Source organism: Eurytemora carolleeae, unplaced genomic scaffold, assembly GCF_000591075.1.
Source record: "Eurytemora carolleeae unplaced genomic scaffold, Eaff_2.0 scaffold708, whole genome shotgun sequence".
Taxonomy (NCBI): domain Eukaryota; kingdom Metazoa; phylum Arthropoda; class Copepoda; order Calanoida; family Temoridae; genus Eurytemora; species Eurytemora carolleeae.
In genome coordinates this window covers 83,490-102,188 of record NW_019396679.1, presented here as the reverse complement: position 1 = coordinate 102,188, position 18,699 = coordinate 83,490, and the positions used below count along the sequence as shown (strand labels likewise).

At 32.3% G+C, this 18,699-nt stretch overlaps 1 protein-coding gene across 1 annotated transcript; it reads right to left on the bottom strand.

The window, feature by feature from the left end:
* Positions 1-7,361: 7,361 nt before the first annotated feature.
* On the bottom strand, positions 7,362-18,150 carry LOC111707282 (pre-mRNA-splicing factor 38B-like). Its single transcript, XM_023480363.1, has 3 exons — positions 17,793-18,150; positions 16,091-16,322; positions 7,362-7,914 (listed from the first exon to the last, which is right to left on the bottom strand). The coding sequence occupies exons 1-3, from the start codon at positions 18,148-18,150 to the stop codon at positions 7,362-7,364; spliced, it is 1,143 nt and encodes a 380-aa protein (XP_023336131.1).
* Positions 18,151-18,699: the final 549 nt, after the last annotated feature.

The following is an 18,699-nucleotide window of genomic DNA, read 5'->3' as shown; positions in this document are numbered from 1 at the left end:
CTATCTACTTTAACATGTATGATTCTTGAAACAATTATCACATAATTCTCCTAGCCCTGGCATTTCCAAAAAGTGGTCTGCGTTTTCAATTTTGTTAAATAAAAGCAAAATGGTCGAAATCTGAACGAAATTCTTCATATCTCGGGCAATATTGTAAGCACAAAAAAGGCGGACCACATTTTGGAAATGGCAGGACAAGGGAAATTTTGTGATTATTATCTATAGAAATTTACTTCTAAAATTAGGTTGACAAATAAACGCAGCAAATTATATCAAAAATCAAGACGACATTCAAGTCGTCCTGCATACTGTCATGTTTCGTAGGACACCCTGTAGTATAAAACTCATTGAAAAATTGTCAAGACGACATTTTATAAATTCTTCCGATGTATTTGTTATTAAGAGTTTCACTGTAGTAAAGTTTGGTGAGGGTGAAACTATTTCATCGAAAATGGGACATTCTTTTTGCAAATTATAAAATTAAGAAGAGAAAAAATGAAAACTCAACGATTAAAAAAAACAGAGATAAATTTAACGTTACTGAAGAGGAACTTTTCAAGACGGATATTTTGAAATCCAACTTGATTCTAGAATTTTATTGACGACATTTTTTCTGGCCTATACGTGACATGATTTCCACAAAAAAAAATCTGAAGAGTATAAAAATCATTCAAAGAAAAATAATTTTTTTCTTAAAACGGATCGAAGAAAACGATTGAATTGTTGCAAGGTAGATTTATGCATTTTTTATTAAAAAAGTGCCCCATATTTTCACTTCGAGGTTAGTGCTCATAAGGTTCAATTGTAATATTTATGGAAGAAGACATTTAAAAATGTTGCAAGGTTCATAAGACTGGATTGGTCATTACTTTAGTCTATTAGTGTGTTAATGTTAATGTTCAGAGGACTGAAGTACAGGTTTATATTCCTGTTCAGAGGGATGGAGTGCAGGTTCATATTCCCGTTCAGAGGACTAGAGTGCATGTTTATATTCCTGTGCAGAGGACTGGAGTGCAGGTTTATATTCCTGTTCAGAGGATTAAAGTACAGGTTCATATTCCTGTTCACAGGACTGGAGTGCAGGCTCATATTCCTGTTCAGAGGACTGGAGTGCAGGTTCATCTTTTGGTCAGAGGACTGGAGTCCTAGATAAATTATCTAGGACTGGAGTGCAGGTTTATATGCCTGTTATTAGGACTATAAGGACTAGAATTGCAATAACATCACTGAATCGTGTAGACGTGGTTCAAATACTTATCTTCAGCTTGAACTTACAAACAAGACAACTGGTTGAACCAGTGGTATGTGGTTCAACCACTTTTCACTATTCATCTATATTGTCTCTGCAGAGCTAGGTATAATATATCATCATTCGAAACAATCCTTTGAAAATACAAAGATAAGTATAGAGTATTATTCTTTTTTTGTCCGACGCTCTGGTTAATATTTCTATCTCCGGAATCCTGATTTCTATGCATGGTTTAAGAATGCCTGTAGGCAGTAGAGAGGGTAGGAAGAAGAGCAAGATTAATTTCTCATTTCCGACTGGAGTTTTCTTATTTCCAGCTGGTGTTTTCTTATTTTTGGCTGGAGTTTTCTTATTTTTGGCTGGAGTTTCTTATTTCCGGCTGGAGTTTTCTTGTTTCTGGCTGGATTTTTCTTTTCAGGTTAGAGTTTTCTTATTTCCGTCTGGAAATAAGGGTTGTTTAAATATAGGAAGCTCAGCCTTCTTAGGACATATGACGGTTAAGTGTCGACGCTTTAATCGGTTTTTTGGGTTAATGAATGAATTTATAACAACAATTAACATGTCTCTATAGCTTTTTCAGGTAAAAAATCTGATTTCAACTTTATTTTTAGAATATCATGTCCGAACTTTCATTTCAGAAAAGAGCTTTATACAAAATGATGCATGTTTACTTTTATTCATGCTGTATATTCAAGAATTCAATGAAGAAGAGTGGACAACTTCTTGAAAATACAAGAAATTTTAATTGTGTAATATTTTTGATACCTTCATAGTAAAACTTCTTCGGGACTCACTAAACCTTTTTTTTTACTCATGAAGATTTTAAGAATTTCTTCCTAGATAAATTGATAAATCAATTAATGATACATTTAACAAGCTGTAAGTTTGTTTAATTTTCAAAAAGTTCGTAGTTAAGAACAAAAATTGATCGCTATTGGGAAGACTTAGAAGTCAAGAGGGTTACTCTCTCTTGTTATAGATATACTCTTCATTGGCAGCCGTAGTACAATTGAATTTCCGAGCGGGCCAACCTTTCCCGTCCTAGTTTTTACTGTATCTAACTCTATGGACAGATCTAGCCGGTACAACAAGGTTGACGCGGTCAGACTTCATGCTTCATATAGGTTGAATTTACTTTTACTAAAGGGGCAGAGGTGCGTGTCTTGTATAACAATTACAAAAGGGTTACTCCCTCTTGTTTATAGATATACACTTGTTTGACCACCACACCTGTTTTTCGTCCAACCCCAAATGAAGTTACACTCTTCAGGTTTTCTTCCAGCATTTTTATTTGAGCTTATTATTTATTTCATCTAAACTCTTTGAACTACTTATTGGTCGTTACATTTCTCTTTGACATTAACATATTTATTTGGACACCCTGTATATAGAAAGGGAGAAGAGGGGGGGGCGTTCCCGGTTGATATGCGGCTATAGTAGATCAAGGATTGAAGGATGAGGTTTAGACACAGGAGGAATCTGAATTTTATTCAAATTAATTGAATTATATACAATATGGATTCTATCATATATTATATCAGCTGGAGATCAGTCAATGATGCGCGTAGTGCCCATTCAACTTACTTACTGGAATATTTGGTTTGTGTGCGCGTCAGATTGTTAGTTCGTTTAAGTGCTTGCATGTATATCATTATATTGTATAAATACAGGGTGTCCCAAAAAACATGGGAATTCAGTGACGAATTCGATATCGTCTTTATGAATAATTCTTTGATTTAGTATAGTGATACCTACTGAGAAAGCTGTAATCTGTAAGAGTTTCGTCTGCTATGTTTACATTTTGTTTGTTTATGTTTTGACTGCAACCGGTTGTACTTAGTAAAACAAGAAAATTACAGTATACAAACAGAGTAAACTTGTCCATATTCACTGTTCATCTTGCGGAGACATTATAGACACATCTTTTCAGTCTTTTACCCTTTTCATTAAATAAACTCTAGCAGACATAATAATATTATGGCTTTTGAAATTAGGTATTACAATGCTAATTCATAACAAAGACGATATCGAATTCGTCACTGAATTCCCATGTTTTTTGGGACACCCTGTATCTTAAATGTATAAAGTAGTTATCTCTGTTTGTATGTCCGATCATAACTCATGAACTACATAACCGTTTGGCCTGAAATTAAATTTTGAACCTCTTTAATAGCACGGAATGTTCTTCTTGGTTTAAAACTTCATAGTTGAGTGGGTTAACTTTTATAGAGAAAGTCGTAGTTCTCAGACAAAGCTGGGTTCCACAATTGATGGTATATTATAAAGATAGATGTAGTATTGAATATCCCTTATGAATGACTATTACATATAGCGTAGGTAGTATATGTATAGAAGTAGATGAGTTTTGTATGTAATTTGTAAATTGTATAATATGGATTAGCGTAGGCAGTATTGTGAACCATACCCCTAAAATTACCCTATTGTAAGGTCGTCTCTGACAAACTGTACCTCCGTTAGACCCTCCGTCCACTTACCAAACCAAACCTTTCCAAGGCTTTCGCGTAGATATAAACAAAAACCTCATGGAGCAAAGTGCATTAAAAGAACCAATTTAAACATAATTTTCAGTGAATCATTTACAAATAAACAGTGAAATTACTTTAACCAGATAAATATTTATTTCAGAAGAATTAAATTGCTTTTATCTTCAGTTCAAACAACTTTTCGCCGTACCCCAGTTTTCTAGATTGTAAGTTCCATATACCTAATTCACAACAATACCTTTTAAAACTTTTATTTAACAGTTCACAACAGTGCCTTTTAAAACCTTTATTTATCGATTCACAACAGCAATAAAATATGATCTCCAAATCCTGCAAAACCTGCTAAACCTAGAGTTTCCAAATCCTGCTAAACCTGCTAAACCTACAAAACCTAGAATTCCAATACCTTTTAAGCCTTTGTTCAATTCTCAATGGTACATGTTTCTAAACCAATTGTTCGATTCACAACAATACTCATTTATTGATAAAACCTTCAACTGTTTAATCGTTATTAACAATTATTATTTATATGCATGTACGCCAATAACAATTTGTATTTTGTAGGAAACCTCGTTACTGAAATTTTCATTTTCAAGAAGTTGTTCTCATCTATGTGTGTCTGGTAGAAAAGAGTGTTTTCCTTGCCAATTCGCCTTATTTCCCTCTTTCGAGTATTATTCCTTTTGTTCGGCTCACAAGTATATGTATAGATGTAGATGTATTTTGTAAATTGTATAATATGGATTAGCGTAGGTAGTATATGTATAGATGTATATGTATTTTGTAAATTGTATAATATGGATTATGGGCTCGTGTGTGGGTTTACTGATGTTCTTACATCCAACTTTTTAGAATACTTCTTACATACAAAACGTAAATATTTGTTCTCTAAGTTTTGATAATTGTCTTTTTATACATTGAGAGATTAGTCTAGATGTTTGATAGCATGCAACTCTAATCCTTATATAATAAGTCCTACCTATACATTAGACCTAAACTGTAAACACACATAAGAAACACTGACAGTCCTAGATAAAGGAAGCATTAGAAAAAGACGACTGTAATATCAAAATGGTTCTTAGTTTGAAAATTATAATTATAACAGCTATAAACTGCACCCTTTATGTATATATATATATATATATATATACAGTGCTAACCAGAAAACTGTAGAATAGAAAGACGGCAGTAAACCAATAATTAAGCGGATTTGATGTTATTTGATGTTGTTACAAAGCAAATAGTTTCACTGGAAACTATATTAAATCACTAATTAAGAAAAATGGGTTTCCACCGCTCAATAGCTGATTTTTGGACCAAGTCGGATTATAACTTAAGTCTAAAAGTCGTCTTCCTATTTCAGAGTTTTTTGGTTCTCACTGTATTAGAAACTTTAGTGTTAAAACTTGTTAATCGGGCATTGCCATCTTTTGATGAAGGGTTACTTATAGAAATTACTCTTATAGATATTATAAATAATACATTGAATTGGAAAAACTTTTATTTAAAGTTTAAAATTGTAAGGTGTACGTACATACAGTTTAGAGTGTTTAGTGTACAGTGTATAGTATAGAGAACACGCAAGGAAAGGACATTACAGAATTACATGAGCAATACAGATACAAAATGTATTGTGTTTACAATGTGTATTGTACTATAACCTCGTTGATTGTAATGTATAACCATTATTTAGCAAGTAATATCCCAGCAATTTTCTTTTGGTCTTAAAGAATCTAAATATTAGAATAACATGGCGGCCACCTTTTTATCTGAGGTCTAGGCTTTATATGCGTATTTACATTTTTAGAAAGAANATGGTTCCATTTATTGTACTTCTTGCTTTGACGTTGGTTTAGCTGTTAAGATGTTTTAAATTCACAGATAGAAGAAAGAAGAAACGATACTTAAAAAAATAAATGATTCAATTTTTTTAATCTCAAAATTTTTATTTTGTTCCGCTAAAGTTATTGCTTTTCCCCTTGTATCAGACTCATATATACAAGGTGTACCACGAAACATGACAGTTGGTGAATAGTTTATAATGTCATCTTTCATAATTTGTTAAGTTCTTTGATATCAATTAGACAATAATTCAAATACTATATGGGACTCATGTTATAGAAAAATTGGTTTCAAAGTAAAATATGTTTCAGAAAAAGATTTTTTTAACGAAATAAACTTCAAAAAGCCTTTAATATCTAATTAAGTGTATGAAAGACGACTTTCATAACTATTTACCAACTGTCATGTTTCGTGGGACACCCTGTAAAATAAGACAATAAGCTTGCTTAGTTTCATTTCTTTGTTTATATTCCTGCTAGAATTGTCTCACAATTTCATGCAATACATGCAGAAGGTTCAGTTATAACTTTTCCGCAATTTATCCTTGGTTAGTAGTAATACTTATTACCCACGAAGTAATTTCTTTAAACGTTTAAACCTTAATTTCTGCAACAATTACGGTTCAAACTGATGAGTCAAGATATTAAGTAAATTAATGGCTGATAAAAGCTTCGTTAACGAATTAAGGTTTTAATTCATGGCAGTTCATCAAATTTAATTTTCAGTTCATAATATTTAAAGTTTTTTGTCGTTTAAGGTTATAATTTTATAACTAGAGCTAGAAATTTAACGCTGGATCTAGATCTTTACAACAGATCAACATTTAGGATAAGAAGTAAACTACAACTAGAGGCAGCTATATAACTAGAGCTAGAACTTCATCGCTGGATCTAGATCTTTATAATAGATCAACATTTAGAACAAGAAGTAAACTACAACTAGAGGCAGCTATATAACTAGAGCTAGAACTTCATCGCTGGATCTAGATCTTTATAATAGATCAACATTTAGAACAAGAAGTAAACTACAACTAGAGGCAGCTTTATAACTAGAGCTAGAACTTCATCGCTGGATCTAGACCTTTACAACAGATCAACATTTAGGATAAGAATTAAACCACAACTAGAGGCAGCTTTATAACTAGAGCTAGAACTTCAGAACAATTGCTGGTAGATAGAATTATAAATAATATAGAATAAATACAGAACTATAAATAACCAGATATAAAACTTTGTGCTAAAACGTTAGAACAAGAGCTATAACTTTAACGCTTAAGCAAAACTTTATAACAAGAGCCAGCAGATAAGAACTTTCGAAAAAGATGTTAGCACATTAAAATTTGAACAAGAACTTTAGAAGAAAAGAAAGCATATTAAAGCTGAAGTAGAACAGAAAAAGATGCTAGCACATTAAAGTTTAAGCAAGATCTTTAGAACAAGAAAGCACATTAAAGTTTAAGCAAGATAGAACAAGAAAGCACATTAAAGTTTAAGCAAGAACTTTAGAAAAAGATGCTAGCACATTAAAGTTTAAGCAAGATCTTTAGAACAAGAGAGCAGATACAAGTTTAAGCATGAACTTTAGAACAAGAGAGCACATTAAAGTTTAAACAAGATCTTTAGAACAAGAGAGCAGATACAAGTTCAAGATCTTTAGAACAAGAGAGCAGATACAAGTTTAAGCATGAACTTTAGAACAAGAGAGCACATTAAAGTTTAAGCAAGATCTTTAGAACAAGAGAGCACATTAAAGTTTAAGCATAAACTTTAGAACAAGAACTTTAGTGTTTTAGGTCTAGGTTGAAAATATTTAGCTCTAGGTTGTATAGTTGTATCTCTAGGTTGTATAGTTTTATCTCTAGGTTGTATAGTTTTAGGTCTTGGTTGTATGGTTTTATCTCTAGGTTGTATAGATTTATCTCTAGATTGTATAGTTTTATCTTTAGGTTGTATTGTTTTATCTCTAGATTGTATAGTTTTAGGTCTAGGTTGTATAGATTTATCTCTAGGTTGTATAGATTTATCTCTAGGTTGTACAGTTTTATCTTTAGGTTGTATAGTTTTATCTCTATGTTGTAAAGATTTATCTCTAGGTTGTATAGTTTTAGATCTAGGTTGTATAGTTTTTTCTTTTAACTGTATAGGTTTATCTCTAGGTTGTATAGTTTTAGCTCTAGGTTGTATAGTTTTTTCTCTTAACTGTATAGGTTTATATCTAGGTTGTTTAGTTTTAGCTCTAGGTTGTATAGTTTTAGATCTAGGTTGTATAGATTTATCTCTAGGTTGTATAGATTTATCTCTAGGTTGTATAGATTTATCTCTAGATTGTATAGTTTTAGATCTAGGTTGTATAGATTAAGCTCTAGGTTGTATAGTTTTATCTCTAGGTTGTATAGTTTTATCTCTAGGTTGTATAGATATATCTCTAGTGTGTATAGATTTATCTTTAGGTTGTATAGTTTTATCTCTAGGTTGTATAGATTTATCTCTAGGTTGTATAGTTTTAGCTCTAGGCTGCATAGTTTTTTCTCTTAACTGTATAAGTTTATATCTAGGTTGTTTATTTTTAGCTCTAGGTTGTATAGTTTTAGATCTAGGTTGTATAGATTTATCTCTAGGTTGTATAGATTTATCTCTAGGTTGTATAGTTTTAGATCTAGGTTGTATAGATTTAGATCTAGGTTGTATAGTTTTAGATCTAGGTTATATAGTTTTATCACTAGGTTGTATAGATTTATCTCTAGGTTGTATAGTTTTAGATCTAGGTTGTATAGTTTTAGATCTAGGTTGTATACTTTTAGATCTAGGTTGTATACTTTTAGCTCTAGGTTGTATAGTTTTAGCTCTAGGTAATATAGAAGAGAATATATTGTATTTAGAAGACTGCATGCCGCAGTACACACAAACAATTCTCTATTCAAACCCTTCCTACAATCCTAATCCAAATCCTTAGCTTTCATCCTTAGTCAAGCTTTCATCTCATTTCTCCCAAACATGAAGGCTGTTGGAATCAACCCTATTTACAATTCTAAAAAGGAATTGAGTTTTGGCCACAACCTCAAATTTTCTAATTTCTATATCTCTGCAACCAGTTGGTATAAACCTTTGATATTTCAAACTTAGATTATTTGATCTAACAGAATTATTAGATTGAAATATCTAAGGTCTACGACATTGGGTTGCCAAAATATAGGGATAAGAATTTATGAGTTTGTGGCAAAAACTCAGTTCCTTTATCTGTTTCTCAACTTATGATATTTAGATTGTACATATAGGTGTATGAACATAAAATACACATGATAATACTTTTTTTTTACTTGAAGGGAACTATTATTTAGAATAACTCTCTTATAAGAAAAAATATTACTTTTGTCCCATTGTTTTTTCTTGCCCCCCCCCTCCCCCCTCCTCCTTAAAATACATAGCACCCTCCCCGGGAGTTTTTTATGTTCCTTCAAGTGCTTTATTTCTTTTCCAATACCAACCCCTGAAAAACCAGACACCTAATAACCCTCTTCCTCATGAAACAGACCATATATATATTCACCTTCAACCATTAGAAATCCTCCAGAGAATTTATACACGTTCTGGATTTATGGATATATTGGATTAAGTACTTTTATCCTCTAGAACAGAAACAATCAGACCTCTGGAAAAAGCCTGAAAAGCAGAGCAACCAACCTTAAAAAAATATCTATAATCTATATATACATATATTTGGCGTGCCTGGTTACTTCCATAAACTTTGAAACGAGTGAATCAATTGGCCGAAATTTTCGAAGAACCAAGGGTAGATTTATGGACGGTTTGAATTTTATTAATGTATCTATGATTACAGGAAAATCTACGAAATTAAAAAATTTCTTCATTTCCGGTATCCTTTAAACCTTTATCTGAGTAATAATGAGAAAAATATCTCCCTTTTTTTCTAGAAAAAAGATAAATTCTCAAAAATTCCTTAACTGTCTCTGCGGCCTAAATCCGTCATTCAAATCCACAAATGATGATATCTCATTAGTTCTTGATCAGACCTAAGGTTTAAAGGTTACCGTTGTGAATCGGACATGCCTCTTTATAAATTGACTGTCACTTAAAATTCCGTCTTGATAAAACAAAATCCAGCCCAAATATGTAGATTGTATAAACCCTGTTCTGAGAAAATGTGAAGGAAGCTATAGTGTAAGAAAAGATATATTACAATAAAGGAGAACTAAAGGGTGTCCCACAAAACACAGCAGAAGCTTGATAAGGATGATTGCAGAAAAAAATACGTTAGTTCTTAATCCTTAATATTTACTTATTTAAACTAGTTTGCCTTTTTTGTGGTCTCACCACTACCCGAGAGAGTAAGAATTTTGCAAAAAAAACTAATTTTGTCTCAACCTCTATATATTTTGTGGTCTCACCACTACCCGAGACAGTAAGAATTTTGCAAAAAAAAAAACTAATTTTGTCTCAACCTCTATATATTTTTTAATACCATAGAAGGTAGCCCACATTATAGAAAGCTTGTAAAGCGTAAAACCTTTTTATGATACACACTTTTTAATTAGATATTTATCAGAGATTAAAGTAGTTTTTAACTGTCATGTTAATTGTGACACCCTGTACGTGGTTGTATCTCTATACCGTACAACTACCCCAATGCTACAAGAAATCTGCGGTAAAAACATTTTCGAGATAAAAGAAGATTTTCAAACATTAATCAACATTTTTCACTTTTGTTCTAGAACTTTCGGACCTTTCAACTGTTATGAGAAGAAAGGATATTAAACTTATTTGATTTTCATGATGTTAAAAAGTTGACGCTTTGGTTTGTTTTGAAAAACAAGTAGTATGTTGATTTTCAAGGAATGAAGTATCATTTATGTTTCGTATACTTGGACGATGTTCCTTATTTAAATGATTCAATTCATTTCTTATTAGTACAACTCATAACATTTTTTTTACATTTTTTAAATATACAGGGTGTCCAAATAAACACGGGAATTCAGTGACGAATTCGATATCATCTTTTTAAATAATTCTTGGATTTATTGTAGTGATACCTACTGTGAAAGCTGTAATATGTAAGAGTCTCGTCTGCTATGTTCACATTTTGTTTGTTTATGTTTTGACAGCATAAGGGTGTACTTAGTTAAACAAGAAAATTTCAGTATACAAACAGACTTGTCCGTCTTCACTGTTCTTCTTGCGGAGATATTATAGACACATCTTTACACATCGTTTACCCTTCTCATAAAATAAACTCTAGCGGACATAATAATATTATGGCTTTTGAAATTAAGCATTACATTGCTAATTCATAACAAAGACGATATCCAATTCGTCACTGAATTCCCGGTTTTTTGGGGGACACCCTATACATTAATCTAGACTATACTACAGTTTAACCCAAAAGTTCGGAGACATCGAAAGAATTTATAACATGTCGTCTTGACAATTTTTCAATGGGTACTATTGTACACTACCTAAACCTCAGTAATTGTAAAAATAACTAAATAGCCATGAAATATGCTGGAACCGTTTTATAGAACTCAATTTAATTATTCAATTAAAAACTAAATATCTGCAGTATTCCATTATCAGTAGGTTTAGAAAACGACATTTTATAAATTCTTTCGATGTCTCCGAAGTTCTGGGTTAACTGTGTGAGGGAAGAAAAACTATATTTTTGCAATGTTTGCTGCACCGTAGATGAAATAAACTCATTGTGCAGCATTTTCTATTTTTCTTCATCTTGGCGAAGTGTTCACGGGCTGAGTTGGGTAAAGTGTTAAAGATTAAGATATCATGATTCATGGTTTAAAGCAGAGCTGTATCATCATTCAAACCATATCTTCTTAATACACAGGGTGTCCTTGCAAACTTAAAAATGAGAATAGAAAACTTTTAATGGAAATAATTTAGCTGAATAAAATTTAGCATCCGTCAACCTTCGGGCTACTTAGTTGAATTTGAAAATTTTACGTTTTTTATGGTAAATGTCATTGCTTAAAATTTTTCTAAAGGAAATCAAATATTTTTTGGTCTGTAATTTTTGGAATCCCTGTAATTAAGTGGCTGCAGACTACACACATACAGCTAGGGTCTTCCGATAAACTAGTGAATTCATAAATTAATTTAATAAAATACAGTTTGATTTTTTTTGCTAGAAAAATTGGATCTTTTCTCCTTTTAAATTGACGGAATTATGAGGAGATTTGAAATTTTTAAAAAATGGTTTAAATTTCAAAGATCTCTTTAGATTTTAAAAACATAAAAATAGTAAACCACATTTTGTAAAGCTCAGTAGCATCCTTATTGCGTACAAATACAAAGACAAATTATTAGTCTTTTACGACAAACTAAATACTCATTTTATTGGGTTATCCACTGTATATATATATATATATTTAGTATAATATAAACACAATATAGCTATAGTAATAGGTTTAATCTATTCAACTTATTCAACTATGCTGTGTAGCTAGAACTAATTGAATAAAGACTAATGATCGTATTTTTACCAATATTAGTATCAGAGAAACAAGGATAGTAACACGTGTCATACAATTCATTCCCCCTCCTAGAAATAGGAGACATAAAAAATAAAACCATAATCTTATTTTCACCTTAAAAAGTTTTCAAAATAGTTAAAAGATTACAAAGGTTTTATTTTAGTTTTTAAGTTTAATTACAAGAAAAAGAAACCGATAAAAAAACTTCGGAAACAACTTCTTTTTTAAAATATTTTTTTTCTTATTCATGTTTCCAGCATGTGCAATGGACGGGAAGGAAGGGAAGAAATTGTATTAAAGTATTATTGGACGGGAGCATGGTGTGAGAAAGATTAGATTTGACACGTAGCTCGTGGATAGAGATTAGAAACCAAGGGATGGGGTAGGGGGTGTTAAGGGGTAATATAAAATTAATATATTTTTGAAAATCATATTTAAACGAATTCTTGTTGGTGGCTTCTTAAAATGCTTAGAATAAAAGCGCAAATCTTGCCAAATCTTCATATCCTGGGCTGCAACAAGTTAGATGGGGTTAGCAAGGTCAAATACCTGGCGACACTTCAAAATCGGCAAATATTTTGTGCAAATTCTGTACATTGTAGTGCACTGTGTACCGAAAGATAGATGGTTACATAAGAAAAATGTTATATAATTGTTTTAAAGTTGAAATAATTTTTTTTTTGCTTTAAAATAGTATAAAAATGAATAAATTAAGTTTTCATTTAAAACTACGGATGTAAAAAAAGACTTCCTCACAGTTGTCTCTAAAAGTCTCATTATTTTTGGGTAACTCTGCTTATCATGTGATATAGAAAATGAACTCTGCTTATCATGTGATATAGAAAATGTATTTAGAAATAAGAATTGGATTTGGAGGAATGCAGAAACTTTTTAGTTTAAAGTTTTGACAGGTTGAAACATAATACAAGGATGTGTAGGACACTTTAGCAAGAAAAAGTAGGATACAATCAAGGATATTTTGTATAGACGTGGCCCTCTAATGTGAAACCATTTTGTACACTTGTGTCTCTTGGATTCTACCAATTTCAAGAAAATTATTAAACCGAACCGTACTCCAATAGTATCTGTCAGGGGAGAGTTTATAAAACAGAGTGGTGAAATAGAAATGAAACTCCTAATTTGGGAAATTTTTAAATTGAAAACTGATGGCACGAGGCATTCTACTTTCAACTGATTCGTGTGATGTGTAAACATTGATTGATACAGTTCATATAAGCCTGTTAAGCTAGGCCCGTTTATATAAGCCTGTTAAGTTATAAGGAAATATATACTGGAATAGTTATTTTTGCGTTTTACGACCTCTATATTGTTTTATAATAACTTAACATTGACATCACTGAATTTAAGAGGAGTTTTAATCAAAATAATTCTTTTGTGTTTTTTGAACTCCTCATTTTGTTGGAAACTAATATTTCTTTGTTTAAACATCACAGGGTTTTTGGACTTTTTTGAGATTACAGATGAGCCTTTTGAAACCCCAAAAATACCAATCTATATAATAAAGCTTTAGGTGGCCAAACGGCTGAACCAAATTGTCTAAAAATTTGTTAACGGAACCCATGGATACTCCGGGGATGATTTAGGCTAAACAATGGCCTTTTTTTAATTCCACGTGCAACCCTAGGCACTGCTAAAATCATGATTTACCAAGCGCGGGTAAACGGCGTTGGTAAACATGTCGAACCTGGACAAATCAGCTTGTATGTTATAAAGCAAATAAAGAACGATGTCATTCACTGCATGTATGAAGTTATGTAGCATGACTATGTGTAGTGTATGGTGTATCCTGAGTGATTAAATTAAGATACAGAGTTCTGCCTGATTTGTATCATCTGTATCCAACCTGTATATTTAAACCATTCTTATCAACATTAGACCATTCTCCCATACACCAGGAACCCGTTACATTTATTCGCTCGAATTATCAGATATATTTTCTCAATCATTTATTTATTAAACTGATTTACTGTAAATCTTCATTTTATTCATTTGATGCAATTTTTAAGATTTTTTTAGTTTTTTCTTTATATATATTTGTTTGTTTGTTTGAAAATTGTTTTCAGGTTAATAATATGGGTGAACCTATATTTGACCCAAATTTGTGGAACCCATGCATGGGGCCTTCGATGAATTAAAATGGTTGTGGACATTTTGTGTGGAACATTAATGCTGAACTCAATTCCATTAAGATGTCTCTCCAAATAAAGATTTTCAAATGAATAGAGTACACAATGAATCTCTTTTCGGGGACAGCCAATTTTTTAGAATTTTGCACAAAAGTAAAATCATTTCGTTTTGATTTAATTATATTTAAGAATTTTGTTTTTTAAATAAGAAATGTTATTTTTCTTTACAAGAAGCGGAAAACTAAAGTTTACTTTAACCCTGAAAAGGCTTGAGTGGGTGCCCTTTTCCCCACTCCAAGGTTTTTTTTCCCGTACCACTCTGTTTTTTAACAACTTTACCTTAAACCGTACTATAGGTCCATACCCCATTCAAGTGCTCATTTTTAAATGTCAATATGGTGGCCGCCTATTTTATAGCTCTTACCGACTTATAGTTCTATCAGTTCGCACAAACTCCGCTGTACAATGTATGTATATCTACTAGAACTTTAACATCTACATGCCTTGACACTGATGCCTAATAGACTTGGATAAAGGTTTGCCTATGTAATAATAGAACTTTTAGTTTCTGCACTGGAGGAACTAACTGTTCTGGTCTATGGCTTTATAGTTGTATAAAAACTGATCGTATTAAAATAATCTTTGTAGGTTTTAATCTAATTGATCCTCACCATGCGATATTCTTTCTCAAGTTTGAAGTCATTCTTCGTTCTAGAATATAAACTCTCTCTGAGAACTGCAACTTAGAATCTAGGATCTAGATCTAGAATCTAGAATCTAGGATCTAGATCTAGAATCCAGGTTCTGGTCATCTTTTGTGGATGATTCTATAGTTTAAATAAATATTTATCTATTCATTTTTCTCTCCATGTCACATGACTAATCACTTTTTTGCTTTATATAAAATATATTTGGTGAAAATATATCATTATTTCCCCTGGGAGCCTTCATTCATCTTTAAACATATATACATACCTGTCTTCCCTTCATTCATCCTTAAACTTATATATACATACCTGTCTTACCTTCATTCATCCTTAAACTTATATATACATACCTGTCTTACTTTCATTCATCCTTAAACTTATATATACATACCTGTCTTCCCTTCATTCATCCTTAAACTTATATATACATACCTGTCTTACTTTCATTCATCTTTAAACATATATATACATACCTGTCTTCCCTTCATTCATCTTTAAACTTATATATACATACCTGTCTTACTTTCATTCATCCTTAAACTTATATATACATACCTGTCTTACCTTCATTCATCCTCAAACTTATATATACATACCTGTCTTCCCTTCATTCATCTTTAAACATATATACATACCTGTCTTCCCTTCATTCATCCTTAAACTTATATATACATACCTGTCTTACCTTCATTCATCTTTAAACATATATATACATACCTGTCTTACCTTCATTCATCTTTAAACTTATATATACATACCTGTCTTACCTTCATTCATCCTTAAACTTATATATACATACCTATCTTACTTTCATTCATCTTTAAACATATATACATACCTGTCTTCCCTTCATTCATCCTTATACTTATATATACATACCTGTCTTACTTTCATTCATCCTTAAACTTATATATACATACCTGTCTTACCTTCATTCATCCTTAAACTTATATATACATACCTGTCTTTCCTTTATTCATATTTAAACTTGTATACATACCTGTCTTACCTTTACTTATCTAAACTTGTATACATACCTGTCTTACCTTTACTTATCTAAACTTGTATATACATACCTGTCTTATCTTTACTTATCTAAACTTATATATATCGAGTACCTGTCTTAACGTCATTCTCTCCACCTTGTCCTTTTCCTCTTTTGACTTTCCTTCCCTCTTTTTTGAGCACCCCTTTTTCCCTTTCTTCCCTTCTTTCCATTCTTCCCATTATTTCCATTCTTCCCCTTCTTCCCCTTCTTCCCCTTCTTCCCATTCTTCCCATTCTTCCCATTCTTCCCATTCTTCCCATTCTTCCCATTCTTCCCATTCTTCCCATTCTTCCCTTCTTCCCTCGTATCTTCTACCTCTTCCCCGTCTCTTAAAGGGACTGTCGTTGTAATTTTAAGTGGCCCTTTGTTCAAAGAGTGGATTCCCTTTAAACTTTATCTGGTACATAATGCGGCAAATATCCTCGTTTTTACAAAAATTTCTGAATTTGTATGGACGCTACGTTCTTCGGTATGAGTCGTTTTTAATAATTTTCTTCTATAGACACAACAGATAGAAGTAGAATTAGTAGCAATGACCATTGAATATTTTTCGACTTAAGCCTTTCATTTTTCGCGAACACTCCCTTTAAGGATATTGTTTTTAATCGGAAAGGCCTCTATATGAAGGGTCTTATAAAACTATGCCTACTTATATTATGATTTTGCTTCCTCGCTTTCCTGTTAAACTAAAAATAACACTTAGGGCCTAGTATGCAACACCTTTGCGGAATACTGGTAGTGTTTAAACCTCGAGTAAAAGAAGAATAGAAAACCTTGAACCAGTGTTTAGTGTATACCAGGGCGCACCATGATTTCATACTTCTCTATATAGATCAATATCAGGCTTACAACGCATATATAAATATATATATAGAATATTATTCTTAAACATGGGCGTCTAAAGATGCTTGTTATGTTTTAAAATGTGTTCCACCCACTCCCTCCCTCGCACCTTCTTTTTAAGTGTAGGTAGGACTGGGCAAAGGGCCTTTAATGATTAGACAATGCTGCGTTATATCATGAGTTAAAAAGGAACAAAAAGATATTAATAAACTAGAAATTTTGATAATTTATGTCCAACACACCCCAAACTAAAATATGTGTTTTTCGGACTTTTAGGCCAAGAACACTTCAAGAACCCTTCAAGAATCCAAGAACCCAAGAACCCTTCAAGAACCCTTCAAGAACCCTTCAAGAACCCTTCATTAAAAGATAATAGGGATGGGCAAATGTCCGGTAACAAACGGAAGTCTTCAATGATTAAAAGAAATCAACGATCGGAATGAAACGTATCGTATTCAGTTAAAACTATCTGTTAATTAAACTTGACTATATCAGTTAACAAACATATTGAAAAAAGAACTAACATGACTAGCCCTATTGTTAGTAGTATATATCTATCTAGTATAGAACCATCCAAATTGAACTTCAACTGCTTAGAGCAAATCACACTGTGTTCTTATATTATGAATTAACCTCACTAACCCACCAACCCTATCCAATCCAATCCAATTGGTTGAGGAGGGGTCGGGGAGGTTCCAAGGTTCTATACAATAATGACAGGGAAGGTGTTTGATTAATGTTTGGATGCTAGTCTAATGAACAATGTTTTGTGATTAGTTTTACTAAAGAACAAAAACTGTCATAAAGGTGTATTTGAGAACTAACTACTCAAATACATTTCTCATTCCTCTCTGTACCAATTAAATTACTTTCGAAAAAAGCTTTTTTTCTTAAATTTTACTTCTTCTTTTCTCTTTTTCTCTTCTAAACTACTTGAGTTAGATCTACTTAACCTTTATCTTTATCCCTCTCCTCCTTTCTATCTAAGCTACTCCTGTACTCCCTCTCATCCCTCTCCTCCTCTCTATCTAAACTGCTCCTGTACTCCCTCTCATCCCTCTCCTCATCTCTATCTAAACTACTCCTGTACTCCCTCTCATCCCTCTCCTCCTCTCTATCTAAACTACTCCTGTATTCCCTCTCATACCTCTCCTCCTTTCTATCTAAACTACTCATGTACTCCCTCTCATCCCTCTCCTTCTCTCTATCTAAACTACTCATGTACTCCCTCTCATCCCTCTCCTCCTTTCTATCTAAACTACTCCTGTTCTCCCTCTCATCCCTCTCCTTCTTTCTATCTAAACTACTCATGTACTCCCTCTCATCCCTCTCCTCCTTTCTATCTAAACTATACTCATGCACTCCCTCTCATCCCTTTCCTCCTCTCTATCTAAACTACTCCTGTACTCCCTCTCATCCCTTTCCTCCTCTCTATCTGAACTACTTCTGTACTCCCTATCATCCCTCTCTCTATCTAAACTACTCAATTTCTCCCCTCCACCCTTTATCTTTGCAGTACCCATGGGATTACACGAGTCTTCTGAAAGTATAATGAATATATAGAATATTATATTATGCATATTATATCGTATATCAATGTTAAATATAATGCATTTTCACTCCCATCTTATCACAATATTAACAAGCATAATGCATTCTATCCGTAGGCTACCAGAAAGAAATATTTGAATATGAAGACAACAATAGTAAAAACGGGCCCAACCTGTTAAGCAATGATGCTTACAATTAAGATGCATTTGGTAATATTATTTATCTATCCTGCAAACCTTCTGACCGGCCATAAACGTTCATTTGACCTAAACAAACCAATATGAAAAAAAAACATAATGGACATCATCA

What these genes read in the sequence shown, in the direction of transcription:
- LOC111707282 (XM_023480363.1), bottom strand. Translation starts at nt 18,150, where the DNA reads ATGAGTAGTTTAGATAGAAAGAAGGAGAGGGATGAGAGGGAGAACAGG. An exon ending in GGAGAGGGATAAAGATAAAG is followed by an intron (nt 16,323 to 17,792) that starts GTTAAGTAGATC and finishes TCCCTTTAAGAG; the next exon opens with ACGGGGAAGAGGTAGAAGAT. An exon ending in CAAAAGAGGAAAAGGACAAG is followed by an intron (nt 7,915 to 16,090) that starts GTGGAGAGAATG and finishes TATACAATCTAG; the next exon opens with AGATAAATCTATACAACCTA.